The sequence below is a fragment of the Cinclus cinclus genome, chromosome 8 (genome assembly GCF_963662255.1).
Source record: "Cinclus cinclus chromosome 8, bCinCin1.1, whole genome shotgun sequence".
NCBI classification, from domain to species: domain Eukaryota; kingdom Metazoa; phylum Chordata; class Aves; order Passeriformes; family Cinclidae; genus Cinclus; species Cinclus cinclus.
In genome coordinates, this window is record NC_085053.1 from 14,753,279 (window position 1) to 14,779,039 (window position 25,761).

Here is a 25,761-nt window from a genome sequence, read left to right on the forward strand (position 1 = left end):
GGCAATTCTTTCCTAGCTTTTATATACAGATAGGAACTTTGTGGTTTGTGCTCCAACTGGCTCTGGAAAGACTGTAATGTTCGAATTAGCTATTACCAGATTACTCATGGAAGCCCCACTGCCTTGGTTAAATATTAAAGTTGTTTACAGTAAGTACTATGCAGCTTTAAACATTTTGGTGACAGAGCAGAAAATGTTATTCTGGGAATGCAGGGATCTGGAGTGAGTCCAGGAATAATACTGAGATTAAATACATTCAGATATTGCAACCTACTTCATTCTTTTGAAAGTTGGTTTAGTGTTTATTTGTGGTACCATTGTAACAATTATTAGTATTTAACAGCAACGTGTAATTGTAGTGTTCAGCATTGCCTGTACAAATAAAAATTGGAAAATTCTGTGGCAATTTGTCCTCCAAGCAGGAAGGATGTACACAAAAAGGTAAGCAGGAAGCAAAGGAAACTAAAACAAATTCTTAGTGCGTGGTTTCTGGCTGACACTATCTTTTGTATGGCTGGCTGTTGCTCTGAGATGAGGATCAAATCTTCCAGTATTCACTTAACTGGCAAAGTTTCCTGCTATTTTCTGTATACTGCTTCAGAGGCACCAGAGCTGCAATCTTCATGAGTTTAACTGATCTGTGTAGAAATATGAAGATAATGGGAGGTAGTTACACCAATTACATTTTTTTTCTTTTCTGGAGAACTGAGTTCATATAATGTAAATTTTATTAAATTGGTGATTTTGTCCCAATATGTTTGTCAGTCTTGCTATTCATCCTTATATTTACAGAAATTGTTTGTTTTTGTATTCAATTTTTTTCAACTTCTTATAATAAAGCTAGTGTTTCTTTAGAGTTTGTTGTGTATTATAAACTGATCTTTGAAGCAGGCATGTGCTGCAGGTTCTCTGTCAGCTGAAGGAGGTTGAGTGTATGGTAATAGTTTCCACTTGCCTTGGTAGATTTGATACAACTTGGTTGGTTGGAGCCATCATTAATGAAGGCAGCATTAATGAAGAGTTAGATCTGCTGACATTTTCAGATTGAACATTGATGGAGAAGGAGACTTGTCAGTCTTCTGAATGTTGGAACAGAGTTGGTAATCAGACTTTGTCCTGCTGGTGCCTGCTGGAACCTGCAGGTGCCTGGTTCATCAGTGGCCCCATGTGTGTGAATTAGCTGGCAGTAGTTCTGTAGAGTTGTTTGCTAGTAGCTTTACATGGAAGGACTGGTGACTGGAGTTCCAGGAGCCATCACTTGCTTCTTGCCTTGCTAAAGATGGTTAGCTTTGTGATTTTGTTAATTACTTGCTGGTAGCTTAATCAGTTTTCTGGAGCTAATTATTTCTCTGATACTTTTATGAGATTTTACACTTTTTTCTGAAGTAGAGACTAGTTCTTTAAATCTCTTCATTTTAGGGATAATTTGTGAGCAAATATACAGAAATCATGCATATTCCAGTGCCTCTGATATTATACTAGGGCTGTTTTCAGGTCATGCATGGATTGCCTCTTTCACTTAAATCACTGCATTTTCCATATAGATTAATCATCCAGAATAGCCATACATGTGTTGTTAATATCAGTCCTTATTGAGAATTACATCTGATTTCTGGAAAACAAGAGTCTGCAAAAGTAGTGTGTATCCTCAGGGGAAAAAAAAAGATAAAAGAGTAGATTGTTTTAGGACTCTATTCATGAGAACCAGCATGAGAACTGCTACCTGCTGTGTTAGCTTCTTTGCATGACCCTACACTTATCTATACATTTGATTTTGATAGAATACCAGAAGATTGAAAGTCTGTCTCTTGCTCTTGGATGGTTTCTCACTTGTAATCTCTTTTCTCTCTGAATACAGAGTACTCAAATCATTCTTAACTGGGAAAAGGTTGGTATTTGTATGATCTTCCATTAGAAAAGATGTATTTCCTGTGGTTTCTTCTATCTGTGAGAAAACCTTTGATAGCTGAATGATTGTTTCCATGTCGTACTGCAAAGAAAATCAAACCCAACAGGATAAAGGATTAAGAGAGAGCATAAATAATCTTAATTAAAGGGTTCTGTTTCTGCTTGCTGATGGAAAGAAATAGGGCCCAAAGCTCAACATTGACTGTGCACATAGAGTAGGATAATGACAGTAATGCCAGTTACAGATTTTACGGTTCTGGAAGCAAAGCTGAAAATCAGGGAGATTACATTCAAGAGGGCATCTTACTAAAGAAACTAAATGCACACATTTTGAATATAATTGAAGATTTGGTTTTCCTGATTTAATTCTCATTATTTGGTGTTTTTAGTGGCTCCAATAAAAGCTCTGTGCAGTCAGCGTTTTGATGATTGGAAAGAAAAATTTGGACCTATAGGACTCACCTGCAAGGAACTGACAGGAGATACACTGATGGATGATTTATTTGAAATACATCATGCTGACATTATTATCACTACACCTGTAGGTTTCATTCCCAGTTCTTACAAGAACTAAAACAGACATTATCAGTCTTCTAATTGTGTGCTGCTCCTTTTTCCCTTTTTGGTAATAAACAGTAATTTTATGATCCTTTTGTTTGTCTGCACACTGCTCTACACACTCTCAGTTCATATAAACAAAAGTTAGTAATACAGTAACATGCCAGATGAAACATAGATGGCATTAGCTTAAAATCATTTAATTGTTCCTGTTTAAAGATTTACTGAAGTTGAGGCATGTCTTCATGTACTATAGTTGTGGTATATGCTGGCATTTAAAACATCTTCCTGCTTCTCTTGTTCATGTGTTGGTTTTTTCCTCCAAGGAAAAGTGGGATAGCATGACTAGAAGGTGGAGAGACAACTCTATAGTCCAGCTTGTGCGACTGTTTCTCATTGATGAGGTAAGAAAATTAATGCGGATTTATGCACTGCTTTTGTATCTTTTGTGAAGGTAAAAGGAAGCTTAGAAAATATTACATGTATTTAGCATGTGTCCAGATTGTAACTGGAAAATATTTAGCACATCTTTTAAAATTCCTGATAGGTACACGTTATAAAGGATGAAAGCCGTGGTGCAACTTTGGAAGTTGTAGTCAGTCGGATGAAAACTATTCAGTCTTCTCTTTGGCGTCTCTTAGAGAAGCAGGATACTGTTCCTCCCTTGAGATTTGTAGCTGTTTCTGCAACAATCCCAAATACTCAAGATGTAAGAGTTACATTTTAACTGTATTTTGATCAAAGGAGTTGTGTTTTATAAAATTGATCTGGAGTTGCAATTTAAGACTGAGAGCAAAATAATAAATTTGTCATCTAAAGACAGCTATGAGGCTGCTACTAATGTAAGATTACCTTCAACCATATGGAAATATCAGCCATGTATGGACATGCTTCAGTTTTAGATTTCTGCTTGTGATTTTTGCCTCTTACAGATCACAACAGACTTGAGATTTTAGTCCAAATTATATTGGTCCTGCAAAAAGCAGAGCCTCACCTGTGATTTTAAATGATAAAAAAAGTGTTAATAGTTTACATGTGACAAAAGCTAAGTTAATTATTCTGTGATGCTATTAGAGCAGGAGCACGATTAAAAGAAGAAATTTATCTTTTCTGCTTCTTTTTTAAAGATTGCGGAATGGCTTTCAGATAGTAAGATGCCTGCTGTATGTCTGAAAATAGATGAGGATCAACGACCGGTGAAGCTACGCAAAATTGTTCTTGGATTTCCTTGCAGTGACAATCAGACAGAATTCAAATTTGACTTAACTCTTAACTACAAGATAGCTAGTATTATACAAACATACTCGGAGCAAAAACCGGCACTTGTGGTACAACAGGTTTTTTTTATCATGTTTGAAATAGTTTCTTTCTTGAAAGTGTTGATTCAAAAAATATCTTTTCTTTATAGTTTTGTGCCACAAGGAAAGGAGTACAGCAGGCTGCTTCTGTTCTTGCAAAAGATGCTAAATTTCTACTGAGTATAGAACAGAAACAAAGGTATCTTTCTATTTAAATTGGAAATAAGTGTTTGTACTTTTAGTAAACCTGTGATATCTGTGAAGAAAGCTGTTGAGCTAATACAGTTTCTAGCAGAGGGGTGTGCAACAAAATCATCATCACAATTGACATTCTTTTTGGTAAATTGGCACTCTTATTGGGAAGTTTTATTTGCTTCTCAGAGTTTTAGGATACCTTTCAAAAACATTAATTTGTTTCTTAAAGCTGCTTTCTAAACATAATAATGCTAATTCATATGGCCCTCTGAGACCTTATAGTGCAAAGATTAAGCATATGAACAGTTGAATTGGATGTGATTTTACTGGTGTTTTAAGTTAAGCCAGTAGATGTCTTTGCTTTATCTGATAGTGTTAATAAATACAACAGTAGTAACTATTATTTACTTCAGGGTTGCCTAGTCATGGCAGCTGCAGAAGCTAGCTCCTGACTTTGGACCTCAAATACGATCTTATTTGCCTTATGTGAACAACACATAAAGATTGTAGAGTGTCACTTGGAAAGATGACCCAGGTTCAAAAAGCTATAATAGCTGCCAAGAGTGTCAGTCTGTTTCTTCTGTGAAGATGGGAAAGGTGGTGGTTGAAAATAACCAAAGAATGTCTATTTTTAATTTTTTTTTTGTGTGTGTGTGTTGCATAGATTACAGGGGTTTGCAAATTCACTGAAAGACTCCAAACTGAGAGGTAAATATAACCTACTACTTCTCTGCTCTGTGATTGAATATTTGTGTGAGAAAACTTAGTTAAATGATGTGTATAATAATTTCATTATCAGAACTTTTAACATATGGTGTGGCTTATCATCATGCGGGTATGGAGATATCAGACAGAAAAATAATTGAAGGAGCTTTTACTGTTGGAGACTTGCCAGTACTTTGTAAGTAAATTTAACTTTGAAATCTGAACTGTCATTTATGTATCCTGAGAAGATTGCAATTTGTAAGTGGTAATATTTTATGGTTCTATAGTTTGCTTAACCTTTGGAAGTTGTGAAGTCCAGGTAAAGGTGTTTTTGTGGTTCACATGCACTTTTATCCTGTGAGCCTACATATACTAAAGACCACAGAACTTCTTCTTACCACATATGGAGGTCATCCCCCTCCTATGTCCATATAGGTCTGGCCATGTCCATTTCCTTTTCCTACCATTGAACCCTCCCATTGAGGTGGAACTCTGTGCTAGTGAATCTTTCCTCTGAGTTTCCAAGATGTTTTCTTTGTCTGGGTCCTTTGCGACTGCGGCTTCCCTGAAGGTAATAATCTGTATATTTATGTGTCTTAGGTGGGCAGGGTACTGTTCTCAAACTGCCATGCAAGGTTTTGTGCCTGATGGGGAGGTCCCTAAGAAATGTTCCATCTGTTATGTGAAATGAGAAGGGATCTGAGATGTGATTGTCTCATCTCATCTGGGCTTTCTTTTTCTGTAAAAAAAATATCCAGACCCTATGGGGAATTGTCTGTCTGGTTCATGTACAACACTAAAAGATCCATGGATCTTTTTTCTTTCCTGTTAGAATGATCATAAGAAAGGTAATTTCTAATTTTAATTTTAATTTAATTTCAAGAATTGGAAATTTCATTAATCCTTTGTTTTCCCAGCAGAATAGTAATATCAGTTGGCCCATATGACTGGCTTTCTGTGTTGAATTCTTGGTACCCCATATATTCTTTAGAGAAAATGAATTAGAAAACATGAGTGTAAGATTACTTGCCACACACTTGATTGATGTTTTCTGTGTATATGTGTGTGTGTATTGGTAAAGTGTTGTGATAGTATTAGTGGTGATTGTGGTTTGGTACCATGGATATAAACAATGCTAATGACTGATGACTTAAAAAAAAATCTTAGAGATATTGACCACTACTAAGCAAGATGAAGTCACGTTGTATTCAAATACCCTTGAAGAAATAAGGTTAATGTTTCTTTATGGTGTGTCTGTTATATTGAACGTGGATCATATTCTGGATTATCTCCAAATATAAAGGAATGCTTAAATAAAAGTATCTGGGATTTAATTTGTTAAAGAATTTGTAAACAATGAATGCTGATGATCAGATACAGATAAATTGTTTTGCAAGTACATGTCTGTAATCTGCATCAAATTCTTTGTGGTGCAGAATGCCCACTGATCGCATTCATTGCCTAAGAACTCTTAGGCATCAGGAGTTAAGTCACCTATTTGCTGCTTGTTTAGTGTCTGCCAGACATTTTGATGGTGTTCATGTACTTTGATCTGATATAGTTACTACTAGCACCTTAGCTATGGGAGTCAATCTACCTGCACACCTGGTGGTTATAAAATCCACAATGCATTATGTTGGAGGAGTGTTCCAAGAGTACAGTGAAACCGATATTCTGCAAATGATTGGGAGAGCTGGAAGGCCTCAGGTAAGTGAATGTTCTGTTGTATTGATGCTGTCTATAGGCAGATTAGTAGAAGCTATTCTTGTCAAAGTACAGTGCCAGGAATTTTACTGCAACATTTTGTTTTTAAAGGGTTATTAATACTTAAATTACTCCTAGGTGACTTTTCTGTTGAGAAAGAAATCTATTTGCTTTTGTATTGTCCATCAAAAATTACTGTTTCACCTTGCAGTGGAAAAAGATCTGAAAATTGCATTTGGGTTACATGGTGAATGGGGATTAGAGAAAAAGTAGGAAGCTGGCATACAATAGCCATTTCAGACAGGATTTTAAGAGAAGAGTTTTAGTGGATTCAGCAGGTATGTGATGCATATTCAACTGGTTGTTTTTTCTAAGAACTAGAGAGCAGCTTTTATTTGGGTTTTTATTTTTTCAGTTTGACACTACAGCTACAGCAGTTATTATGACTCGTTGCAGTACCAGGGAGAGATATATACAGATGTTAAATGGTGCTGATGTAATAGAGAGCAGGTAACTAAGTATTTTTTAAAAAGATTCTGTAGATAGTAGCAAAACTTCATAGTTTCTACAGTATGTGTTTTTCTTCACATGGCTTTTAGGGTATTTCTTTGGTCTATTTAGAAGAAATCAAGAAAGAAACCAAGCTATTCAGGAGTTAATAGTCTCTTGTTTTATCACCCAAAAGAATCTTTAGAACATTTTAAGCTCAAATACCTTTAGATTCATGCTGGAAAACAGAGGAAGCTGAAAGAGTATTTATTGCAAAGACAAAAAGCAGGAATTGAACACAGACCTGTCTCTGAATTTCTACATGATAGTCTGGAAAGTACTAGACTTATATTTGTTGCTAACAGATTATCACAAGAAATATGTAGGAAAATTAAGGCATTAAAAGGTAAAATAGGAAATTTAATTTAATTTTTCAAATGTATTTAGAATATCAATAGCACAGAATGTCTGTGCTGCAATTTTTAAATGTGTGTAACTTTGTCTTCTAATAAATGTAAAACTTCACAGTTGACAGTTTATTTTTGCTTGCTGGATATTATGCCATAATAAACAAATTGCATTGTTGATTACTTACATAATCTTTACTGTATTATATCAGTTTCACTGATTACAGTGAACAGTTGTGGTTTGGGGGGATGGCTTTGTTTGGTTTTGTTTCTTCAGAAAATTAGTTTTAGCACTTTTTGTATTGCTCATTTGTAAATGTCCTTAACTCTTGTTTTTTTGCACTAGCTTGCACAGGCACCTTGTTGAACACTTAAATGCAGAAATAGTGCTGCACACTGTCACGGATGTCAGTGTAGCTTTGGAATGGATACGATCAACATTCTTGTACATTAGAGCCTTAAAAAATCCAACTTATTATGGTTTGTTTGGTTTAATATTTTTAATTAATCTAATTATGACACTAGGATGTGTTATGTCCATATTGCTTGTTTCTATTATTTTCTTATGGACAGTTATTTCATAATGTGATGAAAACACGATGTGCAATGTGGCCTGTAACATTTTGTTCTTTAATATAAGTAGTGGGAGCTTCATCATGGTGCAACATATAAAAACTGTGAAGAAGCCATTTTACAGTTTTATAATCTATTTCTTTTGATCTTACTGTGAGGCACTGCTATGAGGTATTAATGTAGTATCAAGCCATAATGTATTTTTCACTGCTGAATATGTAATCTGCTAGGAAAAATAATAGTATTTCACAGTTTTTTCTAGAATAAAATCTCAGTTATATTAATTCCAGTGTCTTCAATTTGTCGTGTCCAGAACATTGTCCGTCCCCAGTCCTGACCATGTCTTTGCTCTTGCCCACTTGCTCTACATCTGATTTTGAAGTCATTGGGTAATTGCTGGAGACAATTTTTAGAAGGATTTAGAGCTGGGACTGGAACACAGTCCATCTAGTACTTGAATGGATGTTACAATTGAGGTGTCTTCCTATATTCTAAAATAAGAGAATTGTACCTGGAAGTTGCTACTGACATTTCTTCAGTTTTTAGGACTCTGATGTTTTACATGGGGGAATGTCTGCAGCTTTTAGCTTTGCACATCTGTTCTAACAGGCTCTTACTGATATTTAGATAGTTACACTCTGTAAGACTTCTGACTTGTTTGCAGTATAATAAATATTCCCACATTTTTCACTTTGGGGTATTTGGCTCCTAAAAATCAGCAAATCAGTTTTGATGGGTAATGACATTGGGAAGGAAGTGTATAATAGTATTAGGTTAAGTCAACTTTTGTCTGTTTCCATAAAGGTTTTTCATCTGGATTAGATAAAATTGGAATTGAAGCAAAATTGCAAGGTAAGTGGCTTTTCAGCTTTTTTCTCAATAAAACATTACAATTTAGGGTAGATTCACCCATGTTTATTATTGACATCCATTAATTTCAATAGATCCATTTGCAGAAAAAATGTAATTTACCATGATGTGTTACTTATTTTATTTTGTTATTAATATTTTTGAAATACTATCAGTACATTGTAACAGGTAGAAAAGCTTTTCTTGTCTGAAGGAAAATCATTAAATGCCTTTACACACTTAGAAATATGGAGCAGAACACTTTAATTTTCATTGTCATTCTTCTTAATTTTCCTTTGATTGATCTCACTTGCTTTAATTTCTGTTACTATCCTGTAAAAAAGTCCTTTTCAGGAATTGTCATCTTCCATTCATAAATTTGGCCTTGAAAACAAAGGTTATAAAATGTAAACATATTTGCCTTGTCCAGAAACAGTTTAAAATTGCATTATTTTAAGAGGCTGTTGTTTGCTAAGACTTAAATGAAACCCAGTTATTGATTTTTTTGTAAATTCTACATTTTAGCTATTTGCAAGTCCATTATAAAACATACAGCTGACAAAATAGTTTGGGAATTGGTGCCTCTCAACTTTAAATGTGGAAATAGCACACAACTCTGCAGGTGGTTTTGTTTTGTTAACTTATTTAAATGTACATTTTCTGGTTCTTTAAACATTAGTTTATTTTTAAAAGAGTACTTGCTATCAAGTTCTGCAAATCTACAAATACGGTTTTCTCTCTTCAATGAAAGTCCTCATGTCCATCATAACCAGACTGTCATAAACAGGAGCTAAAGTATCTGGAGGAGGGCCTGGTACATGAAGACATGGACAGATACATGCCCAGAAATTTGTAGAGCTTGCACTTGGACTCCACTTACACATTTTTAACATGACTGTGTAGGAAAAATCTGATTGATTTTGGGCTTAGTGGGATGATGCTGAGGCTGTTCATTGTGTAAGGGTTTCAAGGCCTGTCTTCAGGAACACAGTTTATTTGCTACCACTTGACATCTCCAAATGTGAGAGACATTGATTCTGACTTGTAGACAGTGAAAAGAGGAGTACTTAGCAGCAAGAAAATTTGCTTCTTTCAGTAGTTTTCTATCTTTTCCTTTCTTTTGCATCAGTACTTTTCTATTCTTGCCATGTAGATTGAAAGGAATAGAGGGAATGAAGCATGATACTACCTAAATAAGCCTTTATGAGAGAAGGCATGGTTTAAAATCACCTGTACAGATAGTGCTAGAAAAATTCAATTAACGCTTTTTCAGTGTAGATTATATTTCCTTGAAGTTCTGATGTTAAAAGCTACCTCTTTTTAAAAGTTATTGGAGGAACTAGCTCTCTTCCCTGCAACATGAAATATTTTGTAGTAATGTATATAATGTTTTCATATATTTCATGTGTGAAGTGAATGATTTCTGGTTGCTAAGGGAACTATCTCTGAGTGCTGTTCTAATTGTCTTTTAAATTCCGAATATTGCCTTGGTCTTGAAAAAGAGAACAAAAGCACTTCAGTTCTTATGCAGATACATGACACAGTGGGTTTAATGAAATAAATACAAATGCATATGATACAGTATGAAAATTTCTAATGAAGGATTCATGAATACTTGTGGTTATTTGAAATTTGAACCATTTAGGTTTTAACTGTAGCAGAAATCTTTTGTGCAAATGCTGTGGGTTCTCTGGTCATTCAAAACTGAATATGGCAACCTACATTCTAGCATCTAGTTTCTTTTCCTTTGCAACTTTTGCCTTACTGAAAAAGAGTTAGCTTGTCCTGTATCAGTTATCTTTGAGTGAGTTTCCCCAGGCAGAAGTTAACCACTACCTTTAATAGAAGCAGGATCATAATCCAAAACCTTTACTTGAGTTCAGTGGAATTATTTGGGTATACATTCATTGCAATTTGATGATATTGCTTCTGGTTTGTACATAGATAAAATGTTTTTAGTACATGCAGAAAACATTTTTCAATTTTTGACAGAACTCTGTCTGAAGAACTTAAATGATTTATCATCTTTTGATTTGATCAGGATGGATGAAGCAAATAATTTCAAACCAACAGGTAACACTTGTTTCAAAGAAACTCATTTTGAGAAGTGATGTAGAGATGGTAGTGAACTACAGAGGGTCTCAACTACCCATGTGACCCATTAATGAGTACACCAATGTAGTAGAGAGTAGAATCTGAAGGCTTGTTTGATAAGAATATATGGACAAGTTTCTTGACCAAGTCATGGATGTTCATTCTCTTAATCTTGTTTCATTAATAGATCATCTCTTTTTGGTGAAAATTTGTTGCAGATTTGGAGAAGACTGTAGAACATTGTGACAGAATAAATAACTGGTTGTGGCACAGTGCAGTGAAGGACAGGTTCTGTCAATAGCTGCTCTTCTCTACAGTCCTCTGCTAGAGGTGGTTGTCTTTTGGCAACCACAGTTTGCTGCCTGGTGTGTTAGTGTGACTTAATCTCCATTGGAGAGAGCTGCCACTGACACATGATTCTTTCTGCCACTCTATGATTGGATCAGTAATGTCCATCAAACAGCTGGGGGCAATAACATACTGAGTAGTAGGGGTAAATCTCACAGAGGCCTACAATAATACAATTAATGTAATTTTGTGTCTTAAAAATCTCCAAGCCACTAAAATACACTTGATATATTTATTTTTAATGTATATTCTTCTTTTACAGAGACTGGAAGACTAATGGCGTGGTATTACATTGCATTTGACACAGTGAAGCAGTTTTTCATAGTTAAGGGAACTGAGACTTTAAATGAATTGGTAATTTTTTTTTTTAGATTACATATGTTCAGTTGTTTTTAAGCAGTCTAAGAAAGGAAGCGTAAGGTGCTGTTTATTTTAAAGACCTCAGGCTTTGTTTGTATAAAGTTTCAGAGAATACATCTAATTAAATTCTATATGGAGTATTTTTGAGGCATTGTACTTTGAGATCTTTTGATTTCCAACACTTTGACTAATCTTGCTTATGAAGATGCAGAGTTGCTGAAGCTGTTCTGTTCATATATTAAACACTTTACTGTTTTGTGGTTTAGTAGCCTTTTTTGTTGCAAAACCCAGCTGCATCAACATCAGGTTTTACTTTTAAGGGAATTGTCTTCTGTTTTAAGCAACTTTCCTCTTTCAGATGAAGGGTTGTTATCTGAATCACAAGACATTTTGTTTTCTGCCAAATACTATAGTAAAACAGATTTGCCATGAAGAAATGTAACACTTGTTCTCCTGTGACTATCTTTGTTGTTACAGTATTAAGAAAGCAAGGTGAAATATGTAATAGAAAAAGTTGTATTTGTCTTGTATAAAGTGTTAGCAATGTGTATGATTGATTTTAGATAGTTTCAACTGAAATAGTAATCTAAAACCTGAAAGAAAATTTTCCTCTTTCATTACTAGCCTTTATAGGAAGAGGAAAGAAAGCTCGTCAGTATTTAAAAGAACTAAATGATTGTGTTTTCATGGTCATACTGTTAATACAATTTTATTTTTAAGTGTTCTTTATGAAAAAAAAGAAGAAGTGATAGAAAAAATGGCAAATCAAAACAATTACTAAAAAACTTAAATTATTACAGATTACGATGATCTCGAACTGCACAGAATTTGTGGATGTGAAGTTAAGAACAAATGAAAAGAAAATATTGAACACTTTGAATAAAGACAAAGACAAAATAACTATCAGGTATTTAAAAACTTGTTGAAAATCAAAAGTACATATTTAACAATAAAACAAGGAATTGTAGAAAATATGTATGTTTTCATGCATAGGTTTCCAATGGAGGGGAAGATAAAAACAAGAGAAATGAAAGTAAACTGGTAAGTATTATTTTGCCTTTTATTTTATTTTGTTTTGTTTTATTTTATTTTGTTTTATTTTATTGTTGAAAAACTGTCATTTTATGACTGTTGAAGTCCTTGGCAATTTTTTTTTGTCATTTTGCAGAGGACCAGATTATTGTATTTTGTTGTTTCAATTCTTTGTTGAATTTCCTTCTTTTCTTCCATTAAAATTTTTTATGTTGTTCTTTGTTTACAGTATTGCTTATATATCAAACCCATTCTCTTTCCAGTCTCATTCAGGCTCAGCTGGGATGTATTCCTATTCAAGACTTTACTTTGACACAAGATACTGGCAGAATATTTAGAAATGGCTTGAGAGTTACTAGATGTATGTTAATTTTTTTTTTTTTTTGGTACATGTCCTAATAAGCTACATTTTGGTTTATTAACATAAGTCAATCTTCTTTTTACAGGGCTATCTGACTTTCTGGCATCATCTAAGAACAACTTCTCTGCTTTATTAAACTCTTTGATTTTAGCAAAGTGTTTCAGGTGCAGACTTTGGGAAAATTCACTTCATGTGTCTAAACAATTGGAAAAAATTGGTAGGTAGTACTTAGAAATCATAAAAGTATAAGCTTGACAGAGAATCAAAACTCATAATTAGCTGGCTAATTTCTGTCTGCTTACATAATTGAGTTAGTCTCCTAATTAGTTATTTGCCACAGTTGAGTACCACGGTTGTCAGAAGAATCTGCCATAACAAAAGTAAGCTGTTTAGTAATTTTCTTCAGACTTTCAAAGAATTGTTCTTATTCCTTAATGTTCCTCTCATTATCCCAGGCATATTCCACATGGATGTGATTGCGTGTCCCTGACTGGGCTATGCTTTCCTGTCCAAGCACCTGCTGCTGTAGGTCCTCTTACTTGTATGCATGAAAAACTTCAAATTCACATTGAAAAGGATAGGAATCATGAAATAGAAATCAATTTATTGTGCATGAGGTTCTTGTACACATGATGATCAAAAGTTTCTAATGATCTTCTTCCTTCCACTGTATCCTGTTATTGAATGAACTTCTGGCTGGAAGTACAGGCTTGTCATAATTATTTGAAAGGGAGTTCAGAAATTTTTGAGTCCTCTGTGTTATAAAAATGTAGTCATACTTGTTTGAGGTAGTAGTGTATCTTCTTGCTTTGATGTTTGGTCTTATCATATCTTCATGCTTTCAAAATTCACTGCAATGTTCTCTGTATTTCTTCTTTATAGAGACAGATCAGCTCTGCACTGAGCAGTGTAGTACAGAGATCTGCAAATTAGAGAATGGCTCAGCCCGGAGGTCCATGGGGTACAGTACCTTACAGCCTTGCCTGCTCAAGTGCAGAGGCTGTAATGCTTCATTCATGTGGATTCAAAGCAAGGGCAGGGCTTGTTAGCCTGTGCACAGCAGAGTGCACAGTGCTGGCAGCACATTTCCTCTGTCCCACACCGTGCTAATGGTGACACAATCATCTGAGGAACCTGCCTCGTGCTCAGCATTTCTGTGGAGTTAGGATGAGTGGAATAAATATGGCACTTGCAGTGTAGACAAATCCTTTCCTGTACACTATATTCAGTAGAATAAAGTCACGTTTAGTTTTTTAATAATATAAGTGGTGTATATACAGACATCTCTGTCCAATTTTCCTTTTTTTTTGGGTACTTTTTTCTTATGCTGTCATAGCTCTTGCAGTGTATGTTACAAAGAACTGCTAACTTCCAAACTGTCATTTGTTCCCCTCACAAGCTTCTTTTGAACATTCTTCTGACAGTTCACTCTTTTCCTGAATCAAACACTGAATTGATGCCTGTAGTATGATGTGATTTTTTAACCTCTGCCTATGGCTGCTAATCTTATCCTGTTTCTTTCTGAAGTGAAATGAATTGTTTAGGTTCACAGAAATTTGCTGGTACCATGTAGCACATTCAGAAATCCTTAATTTTTAAACTCTTACCTCAGTATGCTATTAATGAACCTTAAAAATGCCTTATTAATCAGTATTTCCATGATAAGTGACTGTTGTTTGACTGACATTTGGCCTTACTGAGACTGGTAGTTCAGTTCAATTCTTACTGCATTTCTACTACTCTTGTGCAATAATGATGCTCCCTCTTGTTGCTGAATGGTATGTTTGATTTCTGTTTGCTTCTTCTGACAGACAGGAAAATGATCAGTCATACAGGATTTCTTACATTTACTACTTGTTCAATTTCATTTCCACCCCCATACATTTTTGTTCAGAAGTGTAGATGGAAAAAAAAAAAAACAAAAGTCTTATTTGTAGCTGGTATTCTCTTCACTGGAGGAAATCCTTCTGCCATTTTAGGAATTAGGATAAAAGAGTTAATGTTCAGCTTCAGTTAAAAAGAAACAGGGCAACATCTCTTGCAGCAGAAGTAATAGATGAGAGTTTTCAGTCTTCAGACTGCAGAGCTTCTGCAAAGGAGCAGGGAGATGGTAAAAGATGTTTTCCCTAAGTCAGATGTTCCCAAAATATATTCAAATACACAGAAAAAGACAAAAGGTCTTCTGTTTCTCTTAATTATTAAATTCTTAAGTTTTTTCTTATAAGATTACTGTAATGCCTTCCAAGAAGCAACCTAAAAGTATATAATGAGGTTTCCCACTTAATTTCAGATTTCTTACACTGTTTTGCAGAACTGCTTGAGAAGGATCCAAATACTCATTCTAAGTACTTTGTACTATTTTTTACCTACAATCATTGCAGTTATTACAGCAGTCTCTAGTTCCAGGTCAGGTAAATGCCTTTTCGTGTGCTGTGATAACTCTAAATCTCACTGGAAATACTGTGAATCACAAAAAGAAATAAAAATGTACATGGAATTTTCTGCTTTTGTGGCTTATATGCCATGGGAAAGTTTCTGCTAAAGCTGCAATGACTTGTAGAAGATTATAATAAATACTTTTTTTTCAGTGAATTTAATTATTAATTTGCTCAAAAACATTGAGTTCTTTATGATTTTAACATAATTAAATAATTTCTTCAGTAGGGAAAAAATTCTGAGAGAAATCTGTGTGGCATGATTTTTTATCATATATGTACAGAACACATTTCTTGACTCTTGTGGAAAGTGATCTAAAATCTGTTTTACTGTAGAAAATGTAGAAGTTTTCATCATTGAAGTACTGTATATTTTCATGTTTGGTTTGTATTGCATTTCTTTTTCTCTTTACTAATGGAGAAGTTAAATAATACTGAAATACTTAATCAAATGAAAATAAATTTCGTGATTAGCTGGGCAGAAAGCTACATCAAATGTAACATAAAATTGTTTATGCTTTGAGTTCTAATGCAGTTGTTAGAATGCAGTTTTTAGAATAATTTGAGGTTATTCATTGTCCTTTAACAGCATAAAACTTGTATACATGTTTTTCACAGGTGTATCACTGTCAAATGCTATGGTAAATGCTGGGCTGACATCATTTAAAAAAATTGAAGACATAAATGCAAGGGAGCTTGAATTGGTAACTTATTATTTTGTACATAGATTAATATGATAGGGAAAATACTGAGCGTTAATACTGTTACCAGTAAGAGCAGTATAGTTAATATATATTTTCTATATGATCATAGTAAAATGTAGATATTTAGGTGATTTATTCATTTTAACTAGTAGAATTTAAAACATTGTGTAGTTACTGCTGGTTTTCCTTTAAAATGTGTATGATGTTTTGTTGTAGCAAATTTAATGTGAATGATCATTTCACTGATTTGTCTAGCTGTGGAAAGCAGATACTTAAATATGTAGAATTTCATCATTAACATGGTTTGAAACAAAGGACAATATGCACTTCTCTATTAGGAGTGTTGGAAAAATAGAAAAGGGAATATGTATTTACAGTTTCTCTAAGTGTATGTTAATTATGAAAATCCCAAATTTCCATTATTGCAAGTTTGAGATAGGAGTAGAATAAAAATCTAAATCATCTGTAAAGCACTTCTTATTTTAGGAAAGGTAAATGTGACCCTAGGTCTGGATTTTTGGCTCTTGGCTTCTTTTCTGCAGAAACTGTTATTCCAGTGTTCTGGAAGATATAAGAGACTTCTAAATCTTACTTGGGTTTTTCTGTTCTGACTTTGGAAATTTGTTTTCTCGTTTCTGGCTCCTTTTCTGTTTTTTCTTGTCATTTGTTCTGTTTTAGTTAAAGCTTTTGCAGCATAGAACAGTCATCTCATAAAACCTGAATAGTCATTGGTAGCTGATTGGTTGTTAACTGAACAGGAGCAGTAACAACATGAAAAAGAGCTGGAATTTGCTTTTGGTACTGTTGCTGTTCTGGGCATCACTGACAGTAGAGAACCAAGAGTTAAAGGGGCTTTTGTTGCTAACATTATTACTCAGATGACTTTGATTCCTTGGATTTACATCTTTGCAGATTTTAAACAGACATCCTCCTTTTGGAAACCAGATAAAAGAGTCTGTTTTGCACCTTCCAAAATATGAACTTGAAATTGAACAGGTACATTCTCTTATATTTATGGTTTTATGCCAGTATTATTAAATGAAAAAGCAAAAGCTGACTTAAAGAAATTTTGAGTCTTCACAGATAGAAGATCACACAATATTGTGACCTCCTTCCAGCTTAGTAGGTAGAATGAAACTCCTAAATCTCAAAGGAGACCCTTGGAACAGACATTCCCCATAATATATTGGCCTCTCTCATTGATAGCATTTTATGTTACAGATGTAAACCAGTATTATTCACATTCTAGCATTATCTGTGAGTCTGAGAGGTCTCTTCTATCTTGAATTTTAATAAACCCTAGAGACAGCAAAACACCCAAATAAAGCTTACTGAGATGGTATTAACTCATGTTTATTTTCTACAGCACACTTAGGAATGCTGAGAAACAGTAAATTATTGCATTAACCTAGCTGGTGCCCTTTCAAAGGAAGGGTACAATTCTGTGTGTAATCAAAAGCTTTGAGGTTCTGATATGCATTTTGTCTTTATATGGATCACAAAGACACTCTAGCTTTCTAAAATGCACAATTTTAAAAGTAACTTAAAGGTTGGTAGAAATGAAGACACATTCGAAATTAAAAACTCAATAGGTGTGTAAAATAGTATTGGTATATTAATCAGCTCTAGTTTACTTTTCATTTGACATAATACCAGATGAGCAGCTCAGTTCTCAGAACAAAGATTTAACAATTATAAATATCTTAGAGGAATGTTGGGATGCCAAAATATAGCTTCTATATAACAAGTCTTACTCTTGGATATTTCTCTTTGCATTTGTCTTTGATTCTCAGTATTGAATCAAACTTAGGATATTCAGCTATGGCCAAGTTAGTACTGAAAATCAGTGTCTCAGAACAACAAATAAAAATTGTACCACAAATTCAAATTGCTTGCATCAAGCTTTTGTGCTTGTATCAACAGATAGAAATTGATGGAAGGGCATATACTTTACTTTGCATGTTTAGCAGTTTTGTGTTCTGTATCATTCTCCCTAGCTTCCCAAATACAGTGACACATTGGCTGAAATCTTAGTAACCGTCAAATTAACAAACTATGAGCAGCTACAGACAAAGAGAACAGCACCAGACTTTCACTATGTTACGTTGGTCGTAGGAGATGCTGACAACCAAGTCATTTTTAATCAGAAAATTATGTATGTATGATCAGGTGGTTTTGCCTCACATAGTTTTGTGGTGTTGGCTTTTCATGTGTTCTGTGACTTGCAGTTTTTTCAATACTTCCTACTGATGTCTAATAGTACAAAATTATTCTTTATCCTACAGTATTTTCTAGTCACTGTTGTCATTTAAAATGCTACACAGGATTCAAAAACCCCCAAAACATGCCAGTGTGCTTGTCAGTGCAGAAAGCACTTGTAAATATCTGTTCAACATCAATGTCATATTATGGAAAACTCATAATAATTTTCCCATAAGTATAAAAGTAAAAGTTTAAAAAAATGTAAGTAAAGTACCTATTAAAAAGATAGATAAACCAGTTGTTACTTAACTCCTGTTAGCTATATTTCTTTAATTATAGTTTAAAAATTGGGTTTTTCCCTCAGAGATAGAATCAAATTCTCCTGTTGGCTAGGAGATGCTTGGAGCAAATGGGAAAAGAGAAACAAAATCTTTTCCAACTGCTTGAACCTTCATGAGAATTCAGGCCAAAATTGGCACTGAAACTGATCTGCAGGATCTCAGCCCTCTTATGGCCATAAATCACACATTATTGGAAAGTTATTCTTAAGCCAATTATCAAGCAAAACTAAAGAACCAGGACCAAATACAGGCTCTTTCACTTGGTTACAGATACCATAGTATGCAGTTGTGTTTTCATTGTCCATGTCTAACAACTTTGCTGATGCATTACAGGGATTCTGTGCTGCTGAAAACTGGAAATTGGATGAAGAAAATTGAAGTTAAAAGAGCTCTTAAATCAGAAGACATTAGTATAAATTTAATTAGTTCTGATTATGGTAGGTTAGGGTATTCTTTGAATTAAAAAACTATACAAAATATTTTGGAATAAGTTATTAAAACACTTTCTGTTAAGCCAAAGTATAATAAAGTGAGCTTGTCTGGAAACAAACCTCTATTGCATGTGCTTTAGTGGGTTGCATACTACCTCTCACAATTACTTATCTGTTTCTTTAATTTACTACCACATTAAGGAACTGGGAAGCATCAAAACTGTTACTAGGAGACAGTATTTTGCTCTATTGATACAGATTTGGATTCTCTTTTGTCCTTCTTCAAGTGAGTTAACTTTCAGCAGGGATAACCTATCAGGTTATTTATGCTGAGCAGAGCTGTCTTTGTGAATGGTTTGGTTTTGCATTGTAGTAAAGATGTGTTGGATATGGATTCACCTCCACTTCAGTAACAAGAAATTCCTACAGCTGAAAATGTGCCTTACTGTGTGCAGATTTAAACCTGGGTCCCCTCAGTGTCAATTTCCATGCAATTGGAACTAGAGCAGCAAATGGGGAGAGACCCTTACGGCCTTGAAACACAAAACTTTGAAAAACAGTTTAAAAATAGAGTGGCTCTATTAAATTCTGTCATCATGCCCCGCCAGTAAAGAAGATTGCTGTGTGCTAGATTAACTGAAGGGTAGTTGATGCTTCTATGGTAAATATTGACATTGAGATTATTACAATAATCAAGCCTGGGATAATCTATATTTCTATAACTAGATCTTTGGCTCTGGAAAAATAAGGGTTTTCTAACCACACAGAAATTAAAATTGTCCTTTTATCTACACGTTGGACTGAGTTCAGTAAAACTCAGCACAACAGTTAATTTTTCTGAAACTGGTGACAGTGAAATTAGACTAAAACCAGGTCTTCCTAGTCTCTACTTATTTTTAGTCTCTGTTTATTTTGAAGTCTGTTCCTATTTCAGACTTGAAGGAAATCTCACGTTTTTTTAAAAGCCTATCTGGTTTTCCAGAAAATTTTGTTTCCCTTATAAAAGACAAAATTACTCTCTTTACAAAGGATGTCTCTCAATCTCTCGTGAATATCGGCATTCAACTTGAGAAGCATTATTGACATACTCATTTTATGTCTTTGCCAGTACAGAGCTGCTGATACTCCTGAACAGACTGGAATAGAGTTTAAAAGTTAAAATTTTATCAGCAGTGCAAAGCCATAGATAAATGTAGTTTTTTTCTTCTATTAACTATGTCTTTAATTCTAAAAAAATTTTGGGGGTTTTTAATCTCAATCCTAATGAAACTGGTCATGAAAGAGTGTGCTTTAAGGGCAAATTATTTTTAAAAATTTCCATGATCTTTGAGTAACATTTACTTGCTGAAACACTTTAGAAAACTGAAGATAATCAGTAGTATAGAAGTAGTTTAAAGCAGTTTTAATACTTTTGTCTTTTCTTCCCCAAGTTGGCCTGGACATACAGCAAGCATATACAGCCTTCTACTTGACACCAAAACCAGAGGGACGTAAGGTGGTTACAAATCAAAAATTGAAAGCTGCATCTACACTTGATGTATGTTATGGCTCACCCCAAAGCCTGCCGGCAGCAAAAGTAGATACAGGTAAATGGTCAGATCATAGAATCTGGCTAATACCAAAGTCAACAGAAAATTGAATTTTGCCTCCACTAGGGAACTAGATCTTTATTTATCCCTGCTGTTTCTTTCTCAGTGGTAATAAAAATACAACTCTGCTGCTTCTACTTGTCAAGTACTACACTGAAATTCTTTGATGATCTTGAAAGCAAGAAAAGTCATGGGTGTTTGGTAGCCAATATTACTGTTTGAATTTCTGCATTGTATTTATCTAGGAGGCAAATCTAAACAGGAGATTGATTACAAGAAGTATGGAAACAGAGAATGCAACCACCGCTGTAAAAATAAAGATGTGTGTGGGCATGACTGTTGTGAGTTTCATTAAATCTACTACTGATACTTTTAGACAAATGCAATTTAGAACAGTTGCCATCGTACCAATGGCTACATTAACAGAAACAATACAAGCAAGAGAATGGGGCCTGAGTTGTTATGATGCAGTCATAAAAGCAATTATATATAGTTTTGGCAATAGCACTTTTATAGGCACTACAATGATTAGTAATACTTTTTGTACTTAGCATATGATTTAAAAAATATCAAGATTGTTACACTTTTATATAAATACTGTGTTAGATCTTGTAGTTAGCATGCTAAATATTTAGAATCTTTTAACAGAAGATACTAAGCTTAGCAGCAAAGTTTTTCAGTCATTTGAAAATAATTAGGATTTACCCCTTATAATTAATCTAAAGATTATTTTGCTTCATTTTCTCAGGTAAAACTGGAGTACCTCCAAAGTCACAGATGAATGGAGACACAAAGTTTTCTTTGTACCTAGCTGATTTAAGGAGCAGGAATTCAGTTTCATCTGTACCCCCAGTAAAAAGGCTAAAGGTTCACTTGAATGCACTCGGCCATTTCATTGGTTTAATCTGTTACATACTTGTAACCATTGTTTGCGTAGAGAATTTTGTCACTAAACATGAATGTTCAAGCTTGACTTTTCTGTGTGGAGTTCAAAAAGCAAAGAAGTACAAAAGTCCAGGAACCTTTGAGAGATTCTACTGTTCTTTGGGGCACTGCCAATGGTCCAGTTTGTGCATGTCCTCTGTATTTTTTCTTTTATGGCATTTGATAGGTTGTGGTTGGTGAGGTTCAGAGGCATCATTGGAACATACTGCACTGTGACTTGTTTGGCAAAATATGATATGTTTATTAGTTATAAAAATATGTTTATTAGTCATGGTACTGAGAGTCCTTTTTTTCACTGGCAGGTAGATCACTTGTTTCTAAGAAAAGCAGCCCTGTTAGTTTTAAACTTCTGCAAGATTTCATGGCTTGCACTTTATTCCTCTGAATGTAGTGTTAAACTAGGTCCTTCTGCAGCAAGCGTGACATTTGAGGTATTGGAGGGTTTTATTTGCACCTCACACTTTGGTTTGCTTGTTTGTTTGCAACAGAGGATTATTTAGCATACAGCTAACACAGATGAGAACCAACCAGTCTGGCTTTGCCACAGTGCTTGGATACCTCCAACAGAAGCACAGAATTCAAACCTTTTTAACTGAGTGCATTAGATAAGCAGACATCAGAAAGGTTTTATGACATTTAAATATTACACTAACTTACAATATTGATGGCGTCATTAAGCTTGTTAAAAAATAACAGTTCTCACTACGTTTATATCATAAAAGTTAAAATATTTTCTTTTCTTTAGATGCAGATGTTAAACCAAGCTGAAAATGTGGATCTCAAACAATTTGTTTTTACACCTAGGTCTTTATTGCCAGCCTTGCCAAGGTACTGCTAAGAATCATCTTGTGACTAAAATTATTTTGCCGCTTTCTGAAGCTGTTTTACAGACATGTCACTGATTTTATTTTAATAGGTCTAGCAATAAACTGTCATCTGTATCACCTTCAGTGGACCAGACAGATAATATGAATACCTTAGAAGTATCTCAGAAACAACAGCAATCCTGGAATTGTGTAAATAGTAGTAAGTTATTGCTAATGTTTAAAATTACAATGCTCACTGTTTTGATCTTTAATGCTTCATATTTTTCTGCCACAGATACAAGCACATACTGTTTTTCAGATGATTTGAATGTGGACTTTGACCTGAGAGATGATATTTGGGATGATATTGATGATGAGAAATTGGTATTTGCTAGTAATTTTGTCAGTAGAGAATTAGGTAAGGTTGTTTCAACAAACTTTCCTACATACAAATTATTCTACAGGCTATTATTTGAGAATAAATTATTATAGTATACAATGAATAAAACCACCTGAAATTTTTGGTTAATTGACTTGACTGACAGGTATATGATTCTACCTTGAATGTCACATATATTTTGACCAATCTAATACAGAAGGGAGAGTTGAAAAAAATCACAATTAAGATTTTTGATGATCTGCAACTGCATAATTTTTGTTGAATAATGTATACTGACTGTATATCTCTGCTTATCTTTATATTAGCCCAAAACCCACAGAAGAAATACTACAAGTATTAAGACACTTCCATAATTTTCAAAGTATTATTTATCATATCATGTGAAATATTTAGAAAGGGTTGTGGCTGCTTCTCAACTCTCTTTTTAAAACTTTCTTTCTTTCACAGAACATGGAAATACCTGCCTTCAAATTCCAGATGAATGTCACCCTCTCTGCCAGTATACAACAAGCAAAGCCACACATAACATTTCAAAAGAGTAAGACTTACATAATTTACTACTATTTTGTTCAGTGTAAAATATTGTCTGAATTTCACATGTATCTGTGTAATTATGTATATAGAAGATTGTTCACTCCTAACAGGGAGTGAAATTTCAATGTTTAAAAGGTATGAGTTGTTGAATTATTTTAATTTGTTTTTTATGTAAGTGTGCAGGTAAATAAGTAGAAAATCTGGAACGGAAAAGCAAATAATTTTGCCCTTCTGTAATAATACTGAAATTATTCAACTTGGTATTTTCAGTTCATGCACAGTACAAGATGACACCAGTATTCACAACTCAGATGCTTCTGTGGTCAATAGCACATCAAAAGTGAATTTATCTGTCCAGAATAGAAATACATCTTTGGTGAGTAAAAATATATATTGATAACAGAATTTTCTCTGATTAGAGTATTGTGTAAATATAATTGCCATATCTGACTTATGAATCAGTTAGGATATCCTGAATTTCTGAACCTCTCTGTGTTGTCCAAACCTGCATGCATTCTGTGTTCAGTGGGATATTCCTGATACAAAGAAATAGGATATGAATTTACTTTATATAGCATGATCTCAAAACTGTTTACTCAATTTGATAATTTTGCTATCCAGTATATAGTTAGATTCATCATATGCTTGGTCCTTGTCAAACGCCATTATATAAATTAAATACTAGTACTACATTCTACAATAATCTGGGAGTTTCAGTTGGTTTAACCATATTTCCTTTTTAACTTTTATGCTGCAGTTCAGTTTTCAAGAAAAAAGGCATTCAAGTCTTTCTCAAGAGCAAAAAAAAGTACAGTGTTCTTCCGTCCCAGAAATAATTTCAGACTCTTCTAAATTCACTAGGAAAGAAGATTTTTTTATTTTCACAAAAGAACAAGAAAAAGAAGTAGATCCTAGGTAATAAAAACATATATATGCTTTTCTGTTTCCTCACTGCTCCAGTGCTCAGTTCTTCATGGAACATGGAACTTTAGGCAATGTATTAGCTATAAATACTCATCATTAAAAAGTTTAGTTTTCACAATAATAGTAACAATTACCTTTCTTGAAAGAGAAATTACTTAAAATTATTTTGCTTATCTTGGTTTCTCTTGACTCTATATAGTGTTCCTGATTCCATAGGTCTTCATGTGCTATACCTAATTTGTTTGTTTGCTTAATGTTCTTTAGATATCTTCTTGATGATGAATCCAATGATGTCAAGCCCTTTCTTGGAATATTTGATGGTATTTTGTAAAACATGTAAACAAAATACATTGTAAGTGCTGGGAAAAGAAATTTACAGTCAATTTTACAGTGAAGGCTTCAGCTTCAGTTAAGAGAATTTGATTTCTTTTGTATACCTATTTATCAATAGCTGGATTGCTCCACAGAGTATTTAATAACAAAACTGCTGGCTAATTTATAGAATATAAGAAATAATATCTTGTTTGGATAAGTACTTAAGGTTTTTTTTTTGTTCATCTTGCTGTTTTCAGGAATATAAAGAAAAATACTGAAATATGTCAAAGGAGAATAGTTCACAAGTTGAGGGTGCTTTTATAGATAACAGAAAATCCCATTAAGACAAAGCAAGGGATTTGTAATAATGTGTTTGTAGTAACATGTCCTGCTTCTCAAGTAATCTTTAAGTGAATGCAAGACTCTTTCCTTGGAAATTTTGTAATTTTTTTGTGGTTTTCTTTCAGTTTCTCTAAAACTGAGTTTTTCATAGTGCTGAGTCAGTAAAATAATTAGATTTATACATAGAAGTAATAAAATGGTAAATTATTCTAGATACTCCCTTTGACAGTGCTATGAACAGGTCAAAAAAGTGCAACTTAAGCAGGTATTTCCAGATTCTCAGCAAGCCAGTTGTTAAATGTCTGTAAAAACACTCTAAAACTCTGTTGCCTGTTCAGTTTCACACTCAAGGTCATAAAATGGACATTTTATGTGTCCTAGTATAGATTTAGGCACCAGGCATTGAATTTGGGTATCTTCTTGTAGCTTTAGTGATTGAATACTAGACCTTGCAAGTTCAACAGTTAGTGGAATAGGTGATATTGCCTAAAATACAAGAGAATGTTGATTTTTACTGTTAATTATTTAAAATGTGAAGAATTAAAATGTTACAATCACATGTGGAACATTAGCTGTCTGTTCTTTCAACACTGTTTGTGGTGCAACTGAATGCAGCCATGTTCTGCTGCACTACGAGGTTGTAATTTTCTAAGTGAGTAACATTTTGCTTGACTCCAGTGTTTCCTTGTGCTTTTGACTTTATATAACTCTTTCTCTGCATGAAAGAATGGCCTGATCTAAGCAGCCTCAATACTCACCCCTCAATATGTTTTTGACTGTGCAAATGCCAGCAGGCCCAAGCTTAACTCACTTTTCTGCACCTCAAGTATTTTATTACATCTCAAAGTTATTAGTATGTCAGATCTCTTTTGGTCAGATTTTTTTTTTTAAATTAAGCTTCCAAATGGATAT

General features: G+C 34.0%; 1 protein-coding gene across 1 annotated transcript in view; it reads left to right on the top strand.

Moving 5' to 3' along the window:
* HFM1 (helicase for meiosis 1) overlaps positions 1-24,523 on the top strand; it is a 38,780-nt gene extending 14,257 nt beyond the window's left edge. Inside the window, exons 9-40 of the mRNA XM_062497297.1 lie at positions 17-149; positions 2,298-2,449; positions 2,793-2,870; positions 3,014-3,175; positions 3,594-3,794; positions 3,875-3,963; positions 4,624-4,667; positions 4,759-4,860; positions 6,226-6,371; positions 6,784-6,878; positions 7,611-7,744; positions 8,642-8,689; positions 10,679-10,759; positions 11,391-11,482; positions 12,289-12,395; positions 12,482-12,529; positions 12,784-12,881; positions 12,967-13,098; positions 15,935-16,020; positions 16,933-17,016; positions 18,018-18,175; positions 18,897-19,000; positions 20,425-20,580; positions 20,829-20,924; positions 21,332-21,450; positions 22,274-22,356; positions 22,445-22,554; positions 22,630-22,752; positions 23,182-23,272; positions 23,539-23,644; positions 24,026-24,183; positions 24,457-24,523. Of these exons, the coding sequence (XP_062353281.1) occupies positions 17-149; positions 2,298-2,449; positions 2,793-2,870; positions 3,014-3,175; positions 3,594-3,794; positions 3,875-3,963; positions 4,624-4,667; positions 4,759-4,860; positions 6,226-6,371; positions 6,784-6,878; positions 7,611-7,744; positions 8,642-8,689; positions 10,679-10,759; positions 11,391-11,482; positions 12,289-12,395; positions 12,482-12,529; positions 12,784-12,881; positions 12,967-13,098; positions 15,935-16,020; positions 16,933-17,016; positions 18,018-18,175; positions 18,897-19,000; positions 20,425-20,580; positions 20,829-20,924; positions 21,332-21,450; positions 22,274-22,356; positions 22,445-22,554; positions 22,630-22,752; positions 23,182-23,272; positions 23,539-23,644; positions 24,026-24,183; positions 24,457-24,523 (3,483 nt within the window). The remainder of the gene's footprint in view (positions 1-16; positions 150-2,297; positions 2,450-2,792; positions 2,871-3,013; positions 3,176-3,593; positions 3,795-3,874; positions 3,964-4,623; positions 4,668-4,758; positions 4,861-6,225; positions 6,372-6,783; positions 6,879-7,610; positions 7,745-8,641; positions 8,690-10,678; positions 10,760-11,390; positions 11,483-12,288; positions 12,396-12,481; positions 12,530-12,783; positions 12,882-12,966; positions 13,099-15,934; positions 16,021-16,932; positions 17,017-18,017; positions 18,176-18,896; positions 19,001-20,424; positions 20,581-20,828; positions 20,925-21,331; positions 21,451-22,273; positions 22,357-22,444; positions 22,555-22,629; positions 22,753-23,181; positions 23,273-23,538; positions 23,645-24,025; positions 24,184-24,456) is intronic.
* The last annotated feature ends 1,238 nt before the right edge of the window (positions 24,524-25,761 follow it).